The 16,961-nt window shown below is 39.0% G+C and overlaps 1 protein-coding gene across 1 annotated transcript in view; it reads right to left on the bottom strand.

The window, feature by feature from the left end:
* Positions 1 to 16,961, bottom strand: part of diaph2 (diaphanous-related formin 2) — a 370,395-nt gene that overhangs the window by 230,526 nt on the left and 122,908 nt on the right. The window contains 7 exon segments of the mRNA XM_051419022.1: positions 1,183 to 1,465; positions 1,467 to 1,552; positions 5,035 to 5,097; positions 8,725 to 8,829; positions 9,737 to 9,801; positions 11,493 to 11,611; positions 16,032 to 16,148. Coding sequence (XP_051274982.1) covers positions 1,183 to 1,465; positions 1,467 to 1,552; positions 5,035 to 5,097; positions 8,725 to 8,829; positions 9,737 to 9,801; positions 11,493 to 11,611; positions 16,032 to 16,148 — 838 coding nt within the window.

Below are 16,961 nucleotides of genomic sequence, written 5' to 3'. Positions count from 1 at the left end.
TACCAAACTACAATTCCTGTGGAGGCAAGGTTAATGCTCCTGCACATTAACCTGTTTCTGTATACTTCCACGACAATGGGCATTTGCATGTGACTGCATGCACGGATATCATACATGTAAACCAACGTAGATACTGCACAAGAAAATGACACATCATATTTAAAATATCAAGGCACAAACCGCCCCGCACAGTATTAAGAAACTATGTTTTTCTTACTGTTTGCGCACAGGTTTGATATTTCTTTCTGCTGTATAACACTATTAATAACTTTCCTTACTGCTCGAGAAACTCCCACACAGAGTGAAGCATTTGCATACATGGCATTTAAAGAGCCCTTGAGGTGACAGAAAGTCAACCTATAATGTGCTGCTCACAGCACAATAGTCAACATTGACTTCCACATTTCTTTCGCTCATTTATGTTCGTCATTTAGAGGCCTGTTGTTGAATAAATAATGTATCATGGAACCAAAAATATTTCCCACTTGTTTTTTTAGGAACAAAGTGACGAAAATGTGAAGAGATAACTACAATTGCCCTCAACGCATTGAAAAATCATATTAAAAGTTCCTTTCTCCATTTAAAACCATGGAAAAAAGTCCATGGTTTTAATGGCTAATAATAAAGTCGCCTGATGTTTTGATCAGTAAAAACATTGCTGTCAGTAATTGAAGACTAAAACACAAGGCCATACAAACATTGGGAAATAGATTAAATGAATGCTAAGAACTCCTGAGTCAGTGGATAAATTAATGATGGTAAAATAGAGGTCACACGCAAGAAAATGTCCCATTGAAATTGTGTTCAAATGTGATGGAATGTTACACAACCCACTCTTCATTTAATTATGCTAAGAAAGTGCAAATCCAGGGACATTTGAGCAATGGAAATTATTTACTGTTTTATCCTTTGAAATTGGTGGCTGAGTGTGGAATAGTGTAGGCTGTGGCTGAACGGTTGTTTGACTAGATTAAGAGTGCATTTGAATAGAGCTCCTTTTGATTCGGATCTTAAACTTTGCACTTCGAAAACCGTCTATAGCCAGAGCTAAATGTTTGCATGATTGTAAAGAGATTTCATACAATTTCATTTGATTAGTGGAACAATATTTCCCTCACAAATCACCAATACTATAAGTGAACATGAGAATGTTGCAGTGAAACAAAGCTCAGGATTCCATACCTTGGTCCAGTTGACCCTCTTCATCACAGTTTCTGGCTTGTAGGTCTTCTTGGGCTCTAGTCCATAAGGCAGCTTGATGACAGGCAATGCAGGAGGTGGCGGAGGCCCACCTGGGCCCCCAAAGAAAGGCGGAGGAGGTGGGGGCCCACAACCAGGGGGTGGTGGCGGAGGTGGAGGTCCTCCACCTGGGGGCGGAGGTGGCGGTGGAATGGCAGCATGGCCAGGGAGAGGAGGAGGAGGTGGAGGAGGGGGAGGACAACCACCAGGTGGAGGTGGGGGAGGAGGTGGGGGGAGGAGGAGGGGGAGCTGCTGCACCCCCTGGTAAGGGTGGTGGAGGTGGTGCTCCGGGTGCAGTTGGACCTGCTGCAATCTAAAAAAAATAGAAGGTAGAAATGTTAATGATGGCCTACACATCTAACACGCCTCAATCTGATGTCACTGAAGCCATAAGATGTATTTTTTTGTTTTTGCCAGTGAAGAGGAATTTTAGTGCTGCGGAAAACTTTTTGCCACCTGCACGACTGAAATATATTTGTGACTTGCCATGAACTTTGACTGTGGGCAGGGAGCAGGGTGTGTGTGTCAATAGCAGTCGACCAGCTTACTGCATTGTTTTATGTCAGGGACTACTAGCTTCTGTGTGACCTTGCTGTGTTGCTTGTACGCTCAGACAGCATGAGGAGGTCATGGCCTCTGCTCTTCATGAATTTGTGTATTTAATAACCAAAGACCTCATGATCATGAGTTCACCAATAATTTTTGTGTTGAAAAAATCAAGATTATTCCAGATATATACAGATCTGTAAAAAACATCTTCAGAAAATGGCTTCAAAATCTTTGACTCTTGGTCTTTTTTTTTTCTTTAATTATTTGACCAGATATTGTCAATGTCATATTGTCTTATTTGAATAATAATTGTGTAATTACACAAATTTTTTCTAAGCATGTCCTTGCACAGCTGCTTGATTAGGAAAACATGGATATATTTAATGAGTTTAGCTAGTTAAATTAAATCAAAAAACTTTTTGTCATGTTTTTTTGGTGCTTCTTTGTGACACCCAGACTCATTAGTAAAGGACAGACTGGTGATTGTATTAAATTATGGTTTTACACTTTCCACATTAGGACATCAGGTATGTGTTTGGAGAATTTTCTGAAGCTTTTCTTAAGCTGAACTTAAACTCAGAGGCTATTACACTTAAAATTATTATTTAATTCATGTTTTTCTATATTTACTGGTATTTATAGCAATGACTGACATGAAAATACATCACTGGTCACAATTGTGTAATTACAAATTTTGATATACATACTAAGAAAAATGTCTGGATACTGTGGTCAAGTCTATGTCCACACAAAATATATTTGCATGGCATCTCAGTTTCACCGAGAAGGGCAATTGTGTATTTTATACCAAGTGAACTTCAGAGGCAAAAATAAAATAAGCTTGCGTAACACAGGAAACTCTTGGTGACTGTAAAAAGCAATGACTCCGTCTCGGCTCATATTCACATCATGTCAGATGTATAGAAAAAAAATTTAATTAAAACTTGGCTTTATGTATTTCTTTTTTATATTTCCAATATGTTACAGTATCAATTGATGTCTCAAAGTGTGCAGTTGTGTCATAAACAATGCAAAATCATTATTGTCATCAGATAAATCCATAATCATCAATCATATAGCCACAAAAAGCAAGATCTGCTGTGGTTTGTTTATATTTGCCCATTGTAGGTAGAAGTCACATTTAGACCAGTGATGTCTAAATAAATGAATTAATTCTATTAACAAAATGATGCTTCATATAGTGTGAATTGGCCAAGAGGTTGGTTATTGTGTTCAGGTATATTTATCCCCGTTGATATGTCTGTAAATACTCCGCAAAATGTTGGAGAAGAACCTGTGATCGACTACTGTTTTAATTTACAAAAGATAAGGATGTTGCTTTCCCAACCAGTCTTCGTCACGAGTCCTCACAATGGCAGGCTATTACACAGTAGACAGGGATGCAATTAGACCTGAGACTGATAAGACAAAGTCCTTTGACACGTCTACACTATCACACATACCCCATACACAGGTAGTCTGTGATAGTCTTTGATAATGCCAATGGAAAAATGTTTAAGAGGGAAAAAAAAAAAAAAAAGTTATGCAAATACAACAATTACAGACACCAAAGCTCAGACAGGGTTTGATCTTTAAAGCTGATTAGATGCCGGCTCTCACCAAAAAGCATTTCCACTTGCACTTCTCATTTCCAAAACCAATTCCGCAATATGCGCTTTTCCCCCAGTCACTTGATTGTGTGCGTAAATGTGATTGGCTTCATATTTAAAGACATTACGCTGTGTTTCATTAGATAATGGCATCGGCGGATTGTTTATTAGGGCCAAAATTAAAAAGGTGTTCTGAAAGGAGCTTCTTACACTGATCGCCCAAAGTGGAAATCCACATCCAATGATTACATGTCTGTCAATCTTGAGCCCTCTGTGACCTGGTCTCTCTTTTAAGATTAATATGAGAGAATGGAAGGAAATTAGCTGCTAAATTAGAGCGCAGTTGTTTCCATACTGAAGGGCCCTCCGAGTCTTTATCTCTCTCTCCACCTCTCTCTCTCTCTGATCTATCCAATAATAATAGGCCGAGTGTTTCACAGAACCCTTGGGATCCAATACAACTGTGACTGGCTTCTTCTTCCTCAGATACCAAAACAAATATACAAGAAAAAGAAATCCATAAGTTGTAAATTGTGCATTTTGACTTAAAAGATAATTGCAATTTCATACTAAATTCATATGGGATGACAACAGACTTGCTGTTTTGCATTGTAATTAAGTAGCCCATAAATGTTCTGTACCAGTATCTGGGTCTGAATGAATTGCAAACATAGGGACATAGTATAGGGAGAATATTGCATGAATACAATATGTAAGTAGAGTGATTATGTGGGACACAATAAACATGTGTATCTATACAGACACAGAGATTGTACATTTTACAGCCTAGAATTAATTATGAGTTTTAAGATCCCACAAAGGTCTCCTTTCCAATTATTTTTATGGTATGTATTTATTTCCAATATGTATATCATCAATGTGTTAATATGGTGTTCCTCACCAGCATCTCTTTGATGATTTTTGGCTGATGTTACTTTTGCAGAGCGCATCTGGATCTCTGAAGTAAAAGACGAGGCTAATATGAAATCTAACCCATCCAATTTGGATTCATAGTCTTCTGGACTCAATGGGGAGGTCAGCATGGCAGGTAATTAACTCTGAATGCTATGTGATTAAATCTATGCCCCAATCTCATCTCTGATAGAGGAATTCAATCACAGAGTGTTTACTTATGAAAATTGCATTAAACAAGCAGGAAATGTGCATAGTTAAACAACACTACAGAGTTTACCATAGCTTCCATTAATAGAGTTAAACTCTTAAATATATATGTTTTTTTTAGCATGCTATCTTTTTTTGTGGATTACCAATTTAAAGAAACAAAACATTGCATCAGGCATGGTGTTAAATCAGTGTTAATTTCTACCAAACACATCTAATGTTTCCATTTGAGATTCTTTTCTGGAAATTAAAGATGAGAGGCACTGGCTTGTCAGTTCACATCTCAAACATAACTTGAATTACACAGGATATTGAAAACATAGCTTTAGAATTGAATGCACACATGCAGAGGGAGCGGAGAGGACAAAAGATCAGTTCCATAATCAGTTTGAGAATTTCCTCCCACAAAAGATTTGAAGCACTGCAGTCCAATTCATTTAATAAATCACTCGGATTTGCAGGTAATTAAATGTGAGATTATGTCAAGGGCCACACATGCAAAGAGGACACCCACCTTGGCTTCAGATTCCCTGATGAGTCTCTGAGCCTCTTTGAGCTTGTCTTTTTCAATAGTTAACTGTGCAGATACAACACACACACACACACACACACACAGACACAGACACACACACACAGACACACAGACACACACACACACACACACACAGACACACGACACACACACACACACACACACACACACACACACACACACACACACACAACACACACACCATGGGAATACACAACAGACACAGGAGGCAACAGAGAGGCACAAATGAGGGGTGGGTTAGATAGACAGAGAAGAAGAAAACTAGTGCACTAGAACAGGTACAGTACTCACACCAAACACAAAAAAGCTGGAAAAAGAGGCGAGCAGGGGAAAGAGGATGTCTCTTACACAGTTAATGACAATGGTAGTACAGTGTTATATTCCCATTTTGTCTGAATGAGCTATTTGATGTGCAAAAGGCAGAGTGTACTGTACTTTTACACCTAAAACAAGATGTAATCTATCTTCAAAAGAACATCAGTGTAGAGAACTGACTGCAGCATGAAAGGAACAAGGCACAGCATCACTGACAGTTGGTACACCTTCAAAACCCTTCTTCCAGTTCCCTTTTTTTTGGCATCGCAAAATACATTTCAACTTAACACTCTTAGATGTGTGATGGGCATTGATTTCACTCTGTAGTCTTTGTTTTAGAAATGTACCCATTTTGCTTTGATATTTCATTCTGTGCGACCTTGCCAAAAGAAAGATGATGGGAATGTATTCCACAGTGCGGAAGCTGAAGCTGAAGCTGAAATGTAATATTTTTATGGAGTCATTCCTACAGAACACATCTTACTATGGACTGTAGAGAACTAAATATTTAATGTGTATAATGGAAAAGGAAATGGAAACTTTTAGTGGGGTGACTGAAAAAGAACTTTCATTTTGCAAGAATCTTAGAAAATGGCAGTAAAGTGCAACATTTAAAGCAAAGAGACAAGTTTTATTTTATCTTTCATCTTTCATCCTTAGGTATTAAAAGTTAGAGGCTTTGAGATATCTCAGTTTTGAAGAACAAGCCAGAGAGATTTTGAGCAGGTGAAGTAGGGCATGCCTTGCTCTCTGAGAAATCACTTTTGACCACCATTTTCTGTATTAGTGTTCATGAAAATTATACATGTAGAAGACACCTGAATGACAGTGGCTTTAACAGCACATTTTTGGCTCATCTTATAACGGCACATTATAATAGTGACTATATTGTGAGTTTTGCTGTCATTATCAGTTAAGTTAAATTCTGCAATCAGCCGGGGCGGAAGGCAGCCTGGCAGTAAAAGAGAGGAAGTGGTCCACTACACCTCCAGCTCCTCTTGGGGCCAAGCTGGGTCAGCTACAAGACCGCCAGGTTGTTAAAACCTATTAATGGGATGGCGCAGAGTGCTCCAATGTACCACTGCAGTGCTACATTATTCATCACATCCAGAACCAATTCAATGAATAGCTTCTCTTTTTTTTCTTTTTTTTTTTACCTTGACTGGTTGCAAGCAAAGGTTTGGGGAAGGGTGGATGATTTCCACTTGTTGTGATTTCTGTGTCCTTTGTTGATGCTTACAGGCAGAACCTCCACTCAACTCAATTGGGGGATAATCAAACAGACACATCAAACAGGCTGCTTGTTACAATGCCAAAGTTCCCAGAGAAAGACTCTCATTAAATGTGTTGGTTCACAAACAAGGTGAAGGGAAGCGACTCAGGCAAGCCGTGTGTTTTAATATCTGACAGGAATTCTGTCTCGGAGATGAAAGGTTAGGGTTAGCTCCCACTTCATTCATATTCAGCAAAACGGCAGTGATAGCACAGCGGCTTTGATGGACAAACCGAATGCGTGTCCTCACAGCGATTTAAAGGTTCCGCGCTCTCGCAGTTAATGGCTTTCTACAGCGCTGTGTCAAACGTGGATTAAGTTTCAAAACACACTCTTTCAACTTAGTCTTCCCGAAGTAGCAGAATCACAACTGTCTGAGAGGATGACACTGTTGTTTTGTTCATCGCTTGAGGTAGCAATTGAATGTTCTATTTGAACACCTGCCAAAAAAAATAAAATATAAACAGGAGACAACTCTGAATTATTACAGAACTTGCATAATTTAGAAGATTTCTTTGAAAAAAAAAAAAAAACAACAACCTTGAGCCCTGACAGCCCAAAAATCAACTCTAATAGAAATTAAATTGTTGCCAGTGAAAATTACCTGCACTTTTCTTAAACCCGAACAGATTAAATGGATTCACACTCAGTTTATTTATGCTCAACAGCAAGTGTGGCCCTATGGTGCATCTGCTTAATTTGCTGTATTTATGTGCTGTTGAGATGCATAGGGGATATGCTAAAGTCCTTATGGCCACATTCATGCAAGTTCGTGCCAAACAAATTACACATTTCCCTGCTGAGGTTAATGTCTGCTGATGTGCGGCTCTCCAGCAGTAACCGCTCTTTGAAGGAGCATTCAGACAAACAGAGGAAGAGAGGGCTTGACTCTCCAGGGCTTCTCTGCGCTACACTACCTGTTAATGCACCACAGTCAGTCAGTCTTCAAAAGACAGAGGCATGCCAGGGGAGGGTGAGGAGGAGGTGTGTTATAGGGAAGAAAACAGTTGGAAACACAACATAAAAAGCTCTGACAAGGGAAAGAGGGCAAGAAAAGGTAACACAGCCTGATGCATTCATTTCTGACAGGAGGTGAAAGAAGGAGAGAGCAAGGCGGAGCAGGTGGAGAGGAGCTTTAGATTCTGTCTCATTAAAATAGGCGGGTAGTAGTAATCAGAAATAGAGGGGAACAAGTTTGGGTACAAACACAGGTAACAAGTGGCGGCACAAGTTTTAAGGTGAAAAACACTGTGTGACTTTGGGCAGGACAAGAGCCAAAGCTTGTGCTACATCACAGCATTTGTTGTGGGCCTAAGAATGATAGCTAGAGGACTTAAGTGATGCTTGGACCACATATGCAGGTGCAGTTTATCAGACCGGGAGTGCCAACATACTGTAAGCAAAAAGAGATGAATGTTTGACAGAAAAAGCAATCTTTGATATAAATGTAGCTATACCATCTTTCAATGCTGGTTTATATTAAATTCCCTAAGCAGGGAGGCAAACTGCCCTTTTGTCCCAAGGCAGTACTAAAGTGTTTGAAATTGGGTTAAGGGGGAAATAGCAGTCATTTTCTGTACTCAAAATGGACGGGTTTGCCTGGGAAGAAATGATGTGGAGGCCAGAAAAAGAAACGCAATCCATCTCGGTGATGATAGAATTACATAGGAAAAGCTTCAATAGAGCAATTCTCCCATAAAGAGAGCTACAACTTAAGAAGGAGATTGCACCTTTATTAAATCAAAAGTTCTTGCATGGATGATAACTCCCACTTACAGCAGTAGCACATCTGTAAGTGAGGTGGAAAGGTATCCTTCTGACCAAATCAGCCCTCTTTCTAGTGGGCGCCGTTGCTTCTTGTTGCTATTATCTTAAGACAAACATTTTATTCAGTATGAGATTGTATGAGTTGTTTTTCACTTAAAAACAGATTAAAAGGGCCTCTGGACATAGTTTTTCACTATCTTCTTTTTCATGCTTTTTGGGAAAACATACAATATAAAAGATCTCTGGGGGGGTAACAGTGTTCTGCAGACTAGTGGGATTTCGCTTTATGGATTTACCTGGGACTCCAGGGCCTGGATCTTCGCCTCCAGCTCTTTGATTCTCTCTTCCTTCTTTTGAGAGTCAGCCTGGGCCTCCTGCCGTGCACTGAACTCCTCATCAAACTGCAAGAAAAGAGATACAAGCAATGTCTATGTGCACATAACCAACACCTGTACACAGATGTAAACACACACACACACACACACACACACACACACACACACACACACACACACACACACACACACACACACACACACACACACACACACACACACACACACACACACACACAGGTTGGTGAACGGCACAGTGTCTCCAGAGAATGGCCACGGGGCACATCAACAGACACCAAAACACGCTGTCTTACACTCTCTGGCCGATTTCTATTCATAGCTCTCATGGCCCTAGAGCCCCGTTGTCCTTTGTCTTTGTTTCAGGCCGGGCTTTCATGTATGTTGATGGATCTAACCTTTGCAGTAACCAAGCCATGTCACTATAATGATTTCACTGGCCCAGCAGGGTGCATGGTAGGCTGGCGGGACAGGACTCTTAAGAAGAAAACATATCCGGGACCCCCTTGGTGTCGCCAGAGTGAAGCTCCTTAAGATATATTTAAATATTATGCATAATATCCTGGAGGTAAGGTTCTAAATTGGCAGTTGTTTTATTTCTCTCAAATAAATAAAAAACACAATTAATACATAAAGCGAAGGATAAATCAATTGAATTACATTAAAAGGAAATAAAGGATAAAGAGAGACACACCATGAGGCCAACTTAAAATGCAGAGCGTTATCAAAAGCCTCCACATAACTTAACTCTACCCCGGCAGTGTGCACAAATAAGTATACATCTGAACATCGGCACTGATTCTTGTAATGCTGATACGGATCATGTAACGTCACAGCCAGGTATTGATCAGGGCATGGAAAATCAATAGCTTGTCTCTGAGCTCTGAGGAAGAAAAAACTTTCCTGATGGGAGTCGGCCAACCAAGGGGAGCTGTTGGAGTGATTAATGTCTCACCTTTTTGGAGTACTCTGCAGCCTTCTGCTCACTCTCTTCAACTTTGGCTTTATCCACACACTGATCTGCAAGACAAGACAGCCACAGTGACGAGACACTTCAAAGGCAACTCTGGGTGCTTTGCTATTAGACCTGGGTATTGCTTCTCCAAGTATATTAGAGCTCATATGATTGAAAAATCTTTTAAGTATGTTTTTTAAGGCCACCTTAAGTTATAAAGATCTCATGGACCTAACGGACTATTCCATGAAATCTTTACTACTTAAGGTGGGCTTAAAATGGCATAAATCATGGGTGCATTCCACCACATCTAAAAGTGTGTTTGGAGCAGGAAAACCAGCTCTTCACTATCACCTAAATGAGTAATACCTATATAAATAATTAGCACATCAAGGTTTGTTAGTCTATGATTGTACACTATTTAAAGTATCTTTCTATATATTTTTAGATGATATACATTTCTTTAGTGGAGCTGCATATATGTCTCATCAAGGTTGTATAAAACAGACACTTGTAATTAAATGCAAAACTTAATTAAAGATAAAATAAAATGCTCTGTGAAAAAGGACACATTGTGATGAAGGAGCAAGAAGAGAAAAGTGTATTCAGTGTTTTCTCATATATAGTAAAATCTGTCATATGGTGCAACTCTTGGCTCATGCAGATGTGCTAATCGTTTGCCCTCATCCTTTCATCATTACACTCCCACTGACACAGGTGTCATAGTAGAATGAATCATCACCTAAAACTTGTGATCTGTTGTCTGTTGCTTAAGATGTGTGTCTTGAAGAAGAAAAAAATCAGTAGATAAGACTAAATCAGTGTATTTGCACGTTTCTTCCAAGTTGTCTTTAAATAACTGTTGTGTTTTAGCTTAGAGTGCATTTAAAAATCACATATTTTACAATTACACTGTAGATCAATCATTTGAAGGACAATGTATGCGCAATATTTATGCGTAAATGTTCGTTAGATCCCACGTTGCGTAACACATTTTCGATCAGGAAAAAAAATAAACGTTATTAGGAAATGACACCCTCATGTGAATGTGAAAAAAAGCAAAAAACACAAAAGACAGAGGGAAAAAAATGAAAATGGTGGTATGGCACTTTTCAAAAGCACGTGTGGATGTGGCATCTAATTTCACATCTTTTGTGTGAATTTGACAAAACACATCCTTGAAAGTTTTTTATCAACTGATTAAATCTCAGTAAAGTGAGTGAGAAAACTTATTTAATACTGCACCAGTCCTCTGTGGATAGGTTTAGAAACTTTTAATGACCCTTTGTTGGCATGTCACAGAACTGTGTGACACAACAGAGAGAGACAAAGTAGTGTTATTTATTTATTTTCTCTGTTTGAAAAAGATTCTCCATTAGTGATGCAGTGCAAATAGATGTTTTCGCTGTGATTCCAGGAACACGGTTGCCAAATACCCTAACTACAAAAAAAAAAATGTTGTTGTTCTGAATTAACTGAATTCAGATTTGCCAGATATAATGTATTATACTTCAATAATTAGATGACCCCCGTCTTATATGTCAAGCCACTGCAGGTGTCTGTCAGAAGAATCTCAGAGGGATCTGTGAGGATAATGAGAATGACTGCGAGGTATCTAAACATTTTTAGCAACATCAGTGACACTGCAAAAACTGATCCTGAGGATGATTTCAGTGCACTGGGATCACATTTTAAACTTTTTGCCAACACATGCTAAATTAATGAGTGAGAAAAATATGAACAATTCAAAAAATACCAATCAGATGAGTGAAGTCCACGTCCAGTCTTTTACTGTAGCCAAAGTCAGGGTCCATCCCACTGCGATGGAGCACCACCTGAGACACGCATTCTTCTATCACCTTGAAATACTGGGGCCTGAGGGGTCAGAAAACATAAAGCAGAGCAATTAGACAAGCCACAGAAAGATATGAGTGACACAAACTCAACAAGGCTAATTAACCACAAATGATTCCCTTATCCAAGCTAGAGGTCACAAAATGCCATGTCAAAAAGGGTGCTGCTGGAGAAAATAGGCACCCTATTAAATTTGATCACTTGCTTCACTCCGATCATGAAATTAGCAGATTAATGGGCACACAGAACTCAAGTCTGTGTTAGTCTGTCCATTTCAAGGTGACAGACGGTAGCCAAGGCTACGCTTGCCCTCTTGCCTAATTTGCAATCATCTTTGCCAATTAGAGCAACCATAAAAACTGAAATGTAAATCTAATCAGTGTAATGTGTGTAATTGAAAGCACAATGACCGGGAAAACATGTCAGCCAGTTAGGAGTGTGACTGAGTGCTTGGTGTTGTCGAGCAGGGTGTCTGAATCAGGCCGAGAGTCCCATTCCGCCACACAGGTTGGTATGTGACCTTTTCTCAGTAACATTATCAACTTTAATTGCAAGTGACATTTAGCAAATACAATGCCAGCTTAAGCTGAGCTCCAAACTGAGAAATAATTATTTTCTAAGCATGGCATTGACCAGAAGTTGATGTTTAAATTCGCAACATAAAAAACTTTTTTCTTTTTTCATTCCTCAAAAGACTCAAGCTCCATTTGTTGTGTAAATTGGAAGTTTAGATTTGAACTGAGGCACTGGATGTGGAAACTTTACCCTTAATGACGCTCACAAATAATGCCCTAATAAAATTATTAAAGAACAATTCCCTAACCCAGGAACAACAACATCCACGAATGCAAACGCAGTGCACCAGTGCATGTGGGTGTGACCAATGAATTGTTGCAGTTTGTGTGAACGGTTGGGTAATCGCTGGTACAGCACTATAAAGTCTGGAATAGGGGTGGAGTGGGATGAATACATTACTAGAAGGAGGAATACAGCATATATCAGCAGCTGAGGCAGGGACAGCCTTCCGATTCAATAATCACATCAACTCATTTCATCCTTTCATTTCTAGTGGTCACAGCAGAGAATATGTTTCCCAAAGCATAAACACACGCCTAATCTGCTTCCAGTGGAAGCTGATGTTCTTTTAATTTACAGCTAATCCTGATTTTAGAAAACACAGGTATCTTTGCAAACTCCTTGTTTTCACATATAATTTTACATCAGGAAGATGACAAAGTTAACACTGGAAGTTCCACAAATCCCTCTGTAGTTTAATGCCCTTTAAACTTCATGAGATTGTCCAGTAGATTTATATGATAATAAATGAAATCCAGAGATTCCGAGAAGATTTTTATGACAACTCTGATGCAGATAAGGAACTCAAAGTCTGATCAAAGCCTGCCGATCTGATGGCTCTGCATGAAAGCATGAAGCAGCACTAATGTAAGTACGATGTATTAATTGATGTGAGCAGGCGGAGCTGTGAACAAAGTGCCTGTTGTCAGGTGGGTTAATTCTGTGTAATACCAAAAAAGCACATATATCTAGGAATGTGTCCAAATAAAAAAGGAATGTGATGAACTGAATGAAAACGCATTATTAAAAAAATTATTAAATTAAATGAAGTTATTTCTGAGGCTTTAACTCTAACTGTTGCCCAGAAATTCAAAGAATCTGCTCTGTTGGTACCTTCCTTGTGGGTGGACAGGACATATCATGTTATGAACAGAAATATGAAAGAACACAAAATTCTGAGCCAAAGCAAATAAGAATAAATCAGCATTTAGGTGCACTGTTTTGAAAGCATGAAATGCCATACATTAAGCTTGAGCTGGCGGATTCGCCCACTCATGATTGGAACAAGCTAGTGAAAGCTCACACATCGGCCTGCGTGGCTTAAGCACTGTGGCACTCGGCTTACAACTGTCACCAATGTACACCACATTATTATCTCAATAAGCCGCCCTATTTTCCCTGCGTCCTCCATCCTCCGCCACCACCAAGCAGATAGGGGCTGGGCGGAGATAACTAGAGACGGAGAGAGTGACCCAGAACTGTCAGGCCCCTCCACAGTGGGCAGGGCTGGGCTCCAGAAGCTAGCATATGTCCCCTGCATCATTCCCCACCTCTTCTTTTACTTTGGCACCTTCATTTCTTCCAATGATAGCTTGCAGTTCAGCACAGCCCCAGCCACTTGATCCAGCTCTGCTCCACATAACCAGTGTAATCCCCATATCACCAGGCTCCAAAAGAGCAGATCTGCTCTATATTTACTGGGTGGGTTTGATGTGCTCCCATTCATTAGACTTGCAGTGAGAGATTAATTATCAAAAATAAACCAAGCCCCGGAGGGGAGAGCAACAACTAATGTTGTGTTAGGAGGAATGACAGTAGACAGAGCACTTCAACAGTTTGCCCACTGTAGACTTTCTTAGAGTTATTAGAGTACTAATTATATTATTCAATTAAGTGGCATTTAATGTAGATTATTATTTAACACACAAAACAAGGTACCAAGTACCAGCACCAATTCCAATGCATACAATGATAAAAACAACTTAATCCTTTACTTTGGAAAGAATATCATGAGTACACAGGTATTCCTTTGATCACAAATCCAAAGTCTATCACACATTTACACAACATATCTAAAGACTGCCACCATTAAATGAATTTTGAGCCATGCATTGCTACCACATATTTAAAAGCTATTTTTGATTTTGTTCCATACTATTTCACATTCGACCAATTTTGACCACAACATGAAAGGATGATAACTTTAAGGGCAAAGACTGATAAAAGATAGATAGTACATATGTACTATAGAACTGCATCTTCCATCATCCTAACTCACACAGCTGTGATGTATGGGGAATAAAATGCCTCAGTCCAAATGAATTTCTGGTGTTAATGCTTGTGTGTGTACATGTGTGGGTTTGTCCTTGCATTTGTGGAGGTGGCAGGAGAAAAAAAAAAAAACATTTCAAAAACATACCTTTAAAAAGACCATCAGTTTTTTTTTAATGAGAATTGGTACTGATCCCTTCTTATTGCTGGCTTACTGTGAGGTACATGACCGGAGCTGAGCTGGACGTTGCTGTACTAGCTGGTTAATATGAATTCTATTTCTCACTTCCTACGAATAGATGAGGAATACATTATTCATAACTCCAAGGGAACAGCAACTTGTCTATGGTAAATTTCATCTTCCTCCTCTCATCCTCCCTTCATCTTCCAACATTCTTTTTTTTAAGTCTTATTTCTGCAAAAAGGTCTGACACAGCAGTGAATTCATCAGTGTCACTCCATTCAGAGAGGAGTGGTGGCATTCCTGCCCAGTGACTGACACATTTGCTCTTCAAAAGGCAAAGCATAAAGCTAAGCCAACTGTTTTAAATTACTTAAAATACAGAATATTATCCCTACTCTAATAATTTGAGTGATGTCACCTCCAGTAAGTGCACCTAGGATAATTCTCTTTTTAGTGATGACTACAAGCTCTTTTTTTCAGCCTGTGCAGTGCAGCGCCTCAGACTGCACTACTGTGCAACGCTAACAGGGGTGTGGTACAACAGACAACTCCTGACCTCCCCACCTGCAATGTTGGGTGTGGCCAGAGGTTCAACAAATATTATGTGTGATTACGGTTAATGAAGCATTTGTTCAATACAAGGTACAATGTCTTTAACACTTTGTACTAATCCTAAACTGCAGATCACATATGACCAAATGATCTTAATTCAGTGTGCCATCTCCATAAAGCACATTACTTTTAACTGGTGAGTCTGAGGCTGATGGTTTGGTGGTTTTAGTGACTAAAATGTGTGGGGAGGATGGTGCTGTTGTCCTAATCATTGATTATTGGCTTGGATATACGTATGGTTTTATATTATGCTGCAACCTCATCTACATTGTTTTTTATAGGCTAGCATGCTGGGTTTTAGCATTTTGTTTTTGCATTATTTGACCATGTTTTATGTTTCTGTGTTTCACCTGCCTGCGAGATTAATTTTCCACACTCAGACAATGATCTTAAAAGTGAAATTACTAAAAGAGGCAAGCTAAAAGATGTTGCTTTCACAGGCAACAGTTCCAAGTAAATGACACAAAAGTTACAGTAATATAAAGGTGGTTCAAGATATTGATTTTCAAGAATCAATATGTCTCTTACTTTTGGGAGGATAAATGCACAAAACAAATTTCAACCTGGTTTTTACTTGTCAAGATATGTTGGTCAATGACAAACACACCCACAAAGGCAGGAACTATTTGTGTAAATAATGAACAAATAAGTGATCTATGAGGTGTTTCATAAAAATAAAAAAAAACTAACAAATAAAATCACAAGGCTAAGACTATCCAAGCACATTGACATACATTACAGCATGAGGTCCTCAGTCAATAAGAGGCCAGAGGTATGTAAAAATCAGACATAACTTACCTGATGTAATAGTCATTCCTGATGAGCAATAGGTGCTGAAGGACTGACAGGAAGTATGCCTCAGAGCCAGTGTCTTTCACCATATTGGACAGGAGATGGTACACTTCATTCATATCAGTGCAGGAGGAAGGTTAAGGAAAACAACTTCAGAACCGTGTTATTTTTTTAGGTTTCTAAGTTAATTCAGTTAACAGTTAAGGTTAACTTCTCCAGAAAATTCCCCATTTTAGTTCATTGTTTAGATGCATTCAACTCCTTGTAAACATTAAAAATTGTATTAGTTCTTCTTTTATTAATAACTGCTTATCTATTTTCCCCAGTTCCTCACCTTACCTCAGGTTTTCTGACAGGCATCATTGTGCAAAAGCAAACTGAGATGTGATTCTTCTTATCCATTCTCTCTCTCTCTCGGGGGATGCTGAAAACAGTGTAAACAGCTAACTTGAGGAGAGGGACTGGCAATAAAAGAATGCTCCCTCTGGTTTACCTGTCACTCCAAACCTTTCAGAATAGAGGGAATGTTTTACATGAAAAACTTACTGGTTTGAATGTTCAAGGAAAGAATGATGGGGAGCCGATCATTCACGGGGCAAAAATCAACTCAGATTGAAACTGACATGTACTCAAGAGCAAAAATTCATGTTATTAAATTTGCAAAAGGTATTGATTATATGTCTTGTGTTTGTTTTCTGGGAGGAAGTAGTGATGGCTTTGACATCTAAAACAGATGTTGAATCAGACTGTCTTTCTTTTTATTCTTCTATGTTAAAATATGAGATACTGCATATTTTTCTTGATTATTTGCTGAGTATTGGTTTTCAGAAAGTATCTGTTAGCGATGCCTCCTGTTCAAAGAAGCACAAAATGATTGATATTAAGGTTCTTGAATTTAAAACAATGCAAGAACAATATAACATACAGTATAGGTGA

This window comes from Dicentrarchus labrax, unplaced genomic scaffold (genome assembly GCF_905237075.1).
Source record: "Dicentrarchus labrax unplaced genomic scaffold, dlabrax2021, whole genome shotgun sequence".
Classification (NCBI taxonomy): Eukaryota; Metazoa; Chordata; class Actinopteri; family Moronidae; genus Dicentrarchus; species Dicentrarchus labrax.
Note: the sequence above shows the minus strand (reverse complement) of the source record. Positions and strands in the feature narration are given on the sequence as shown.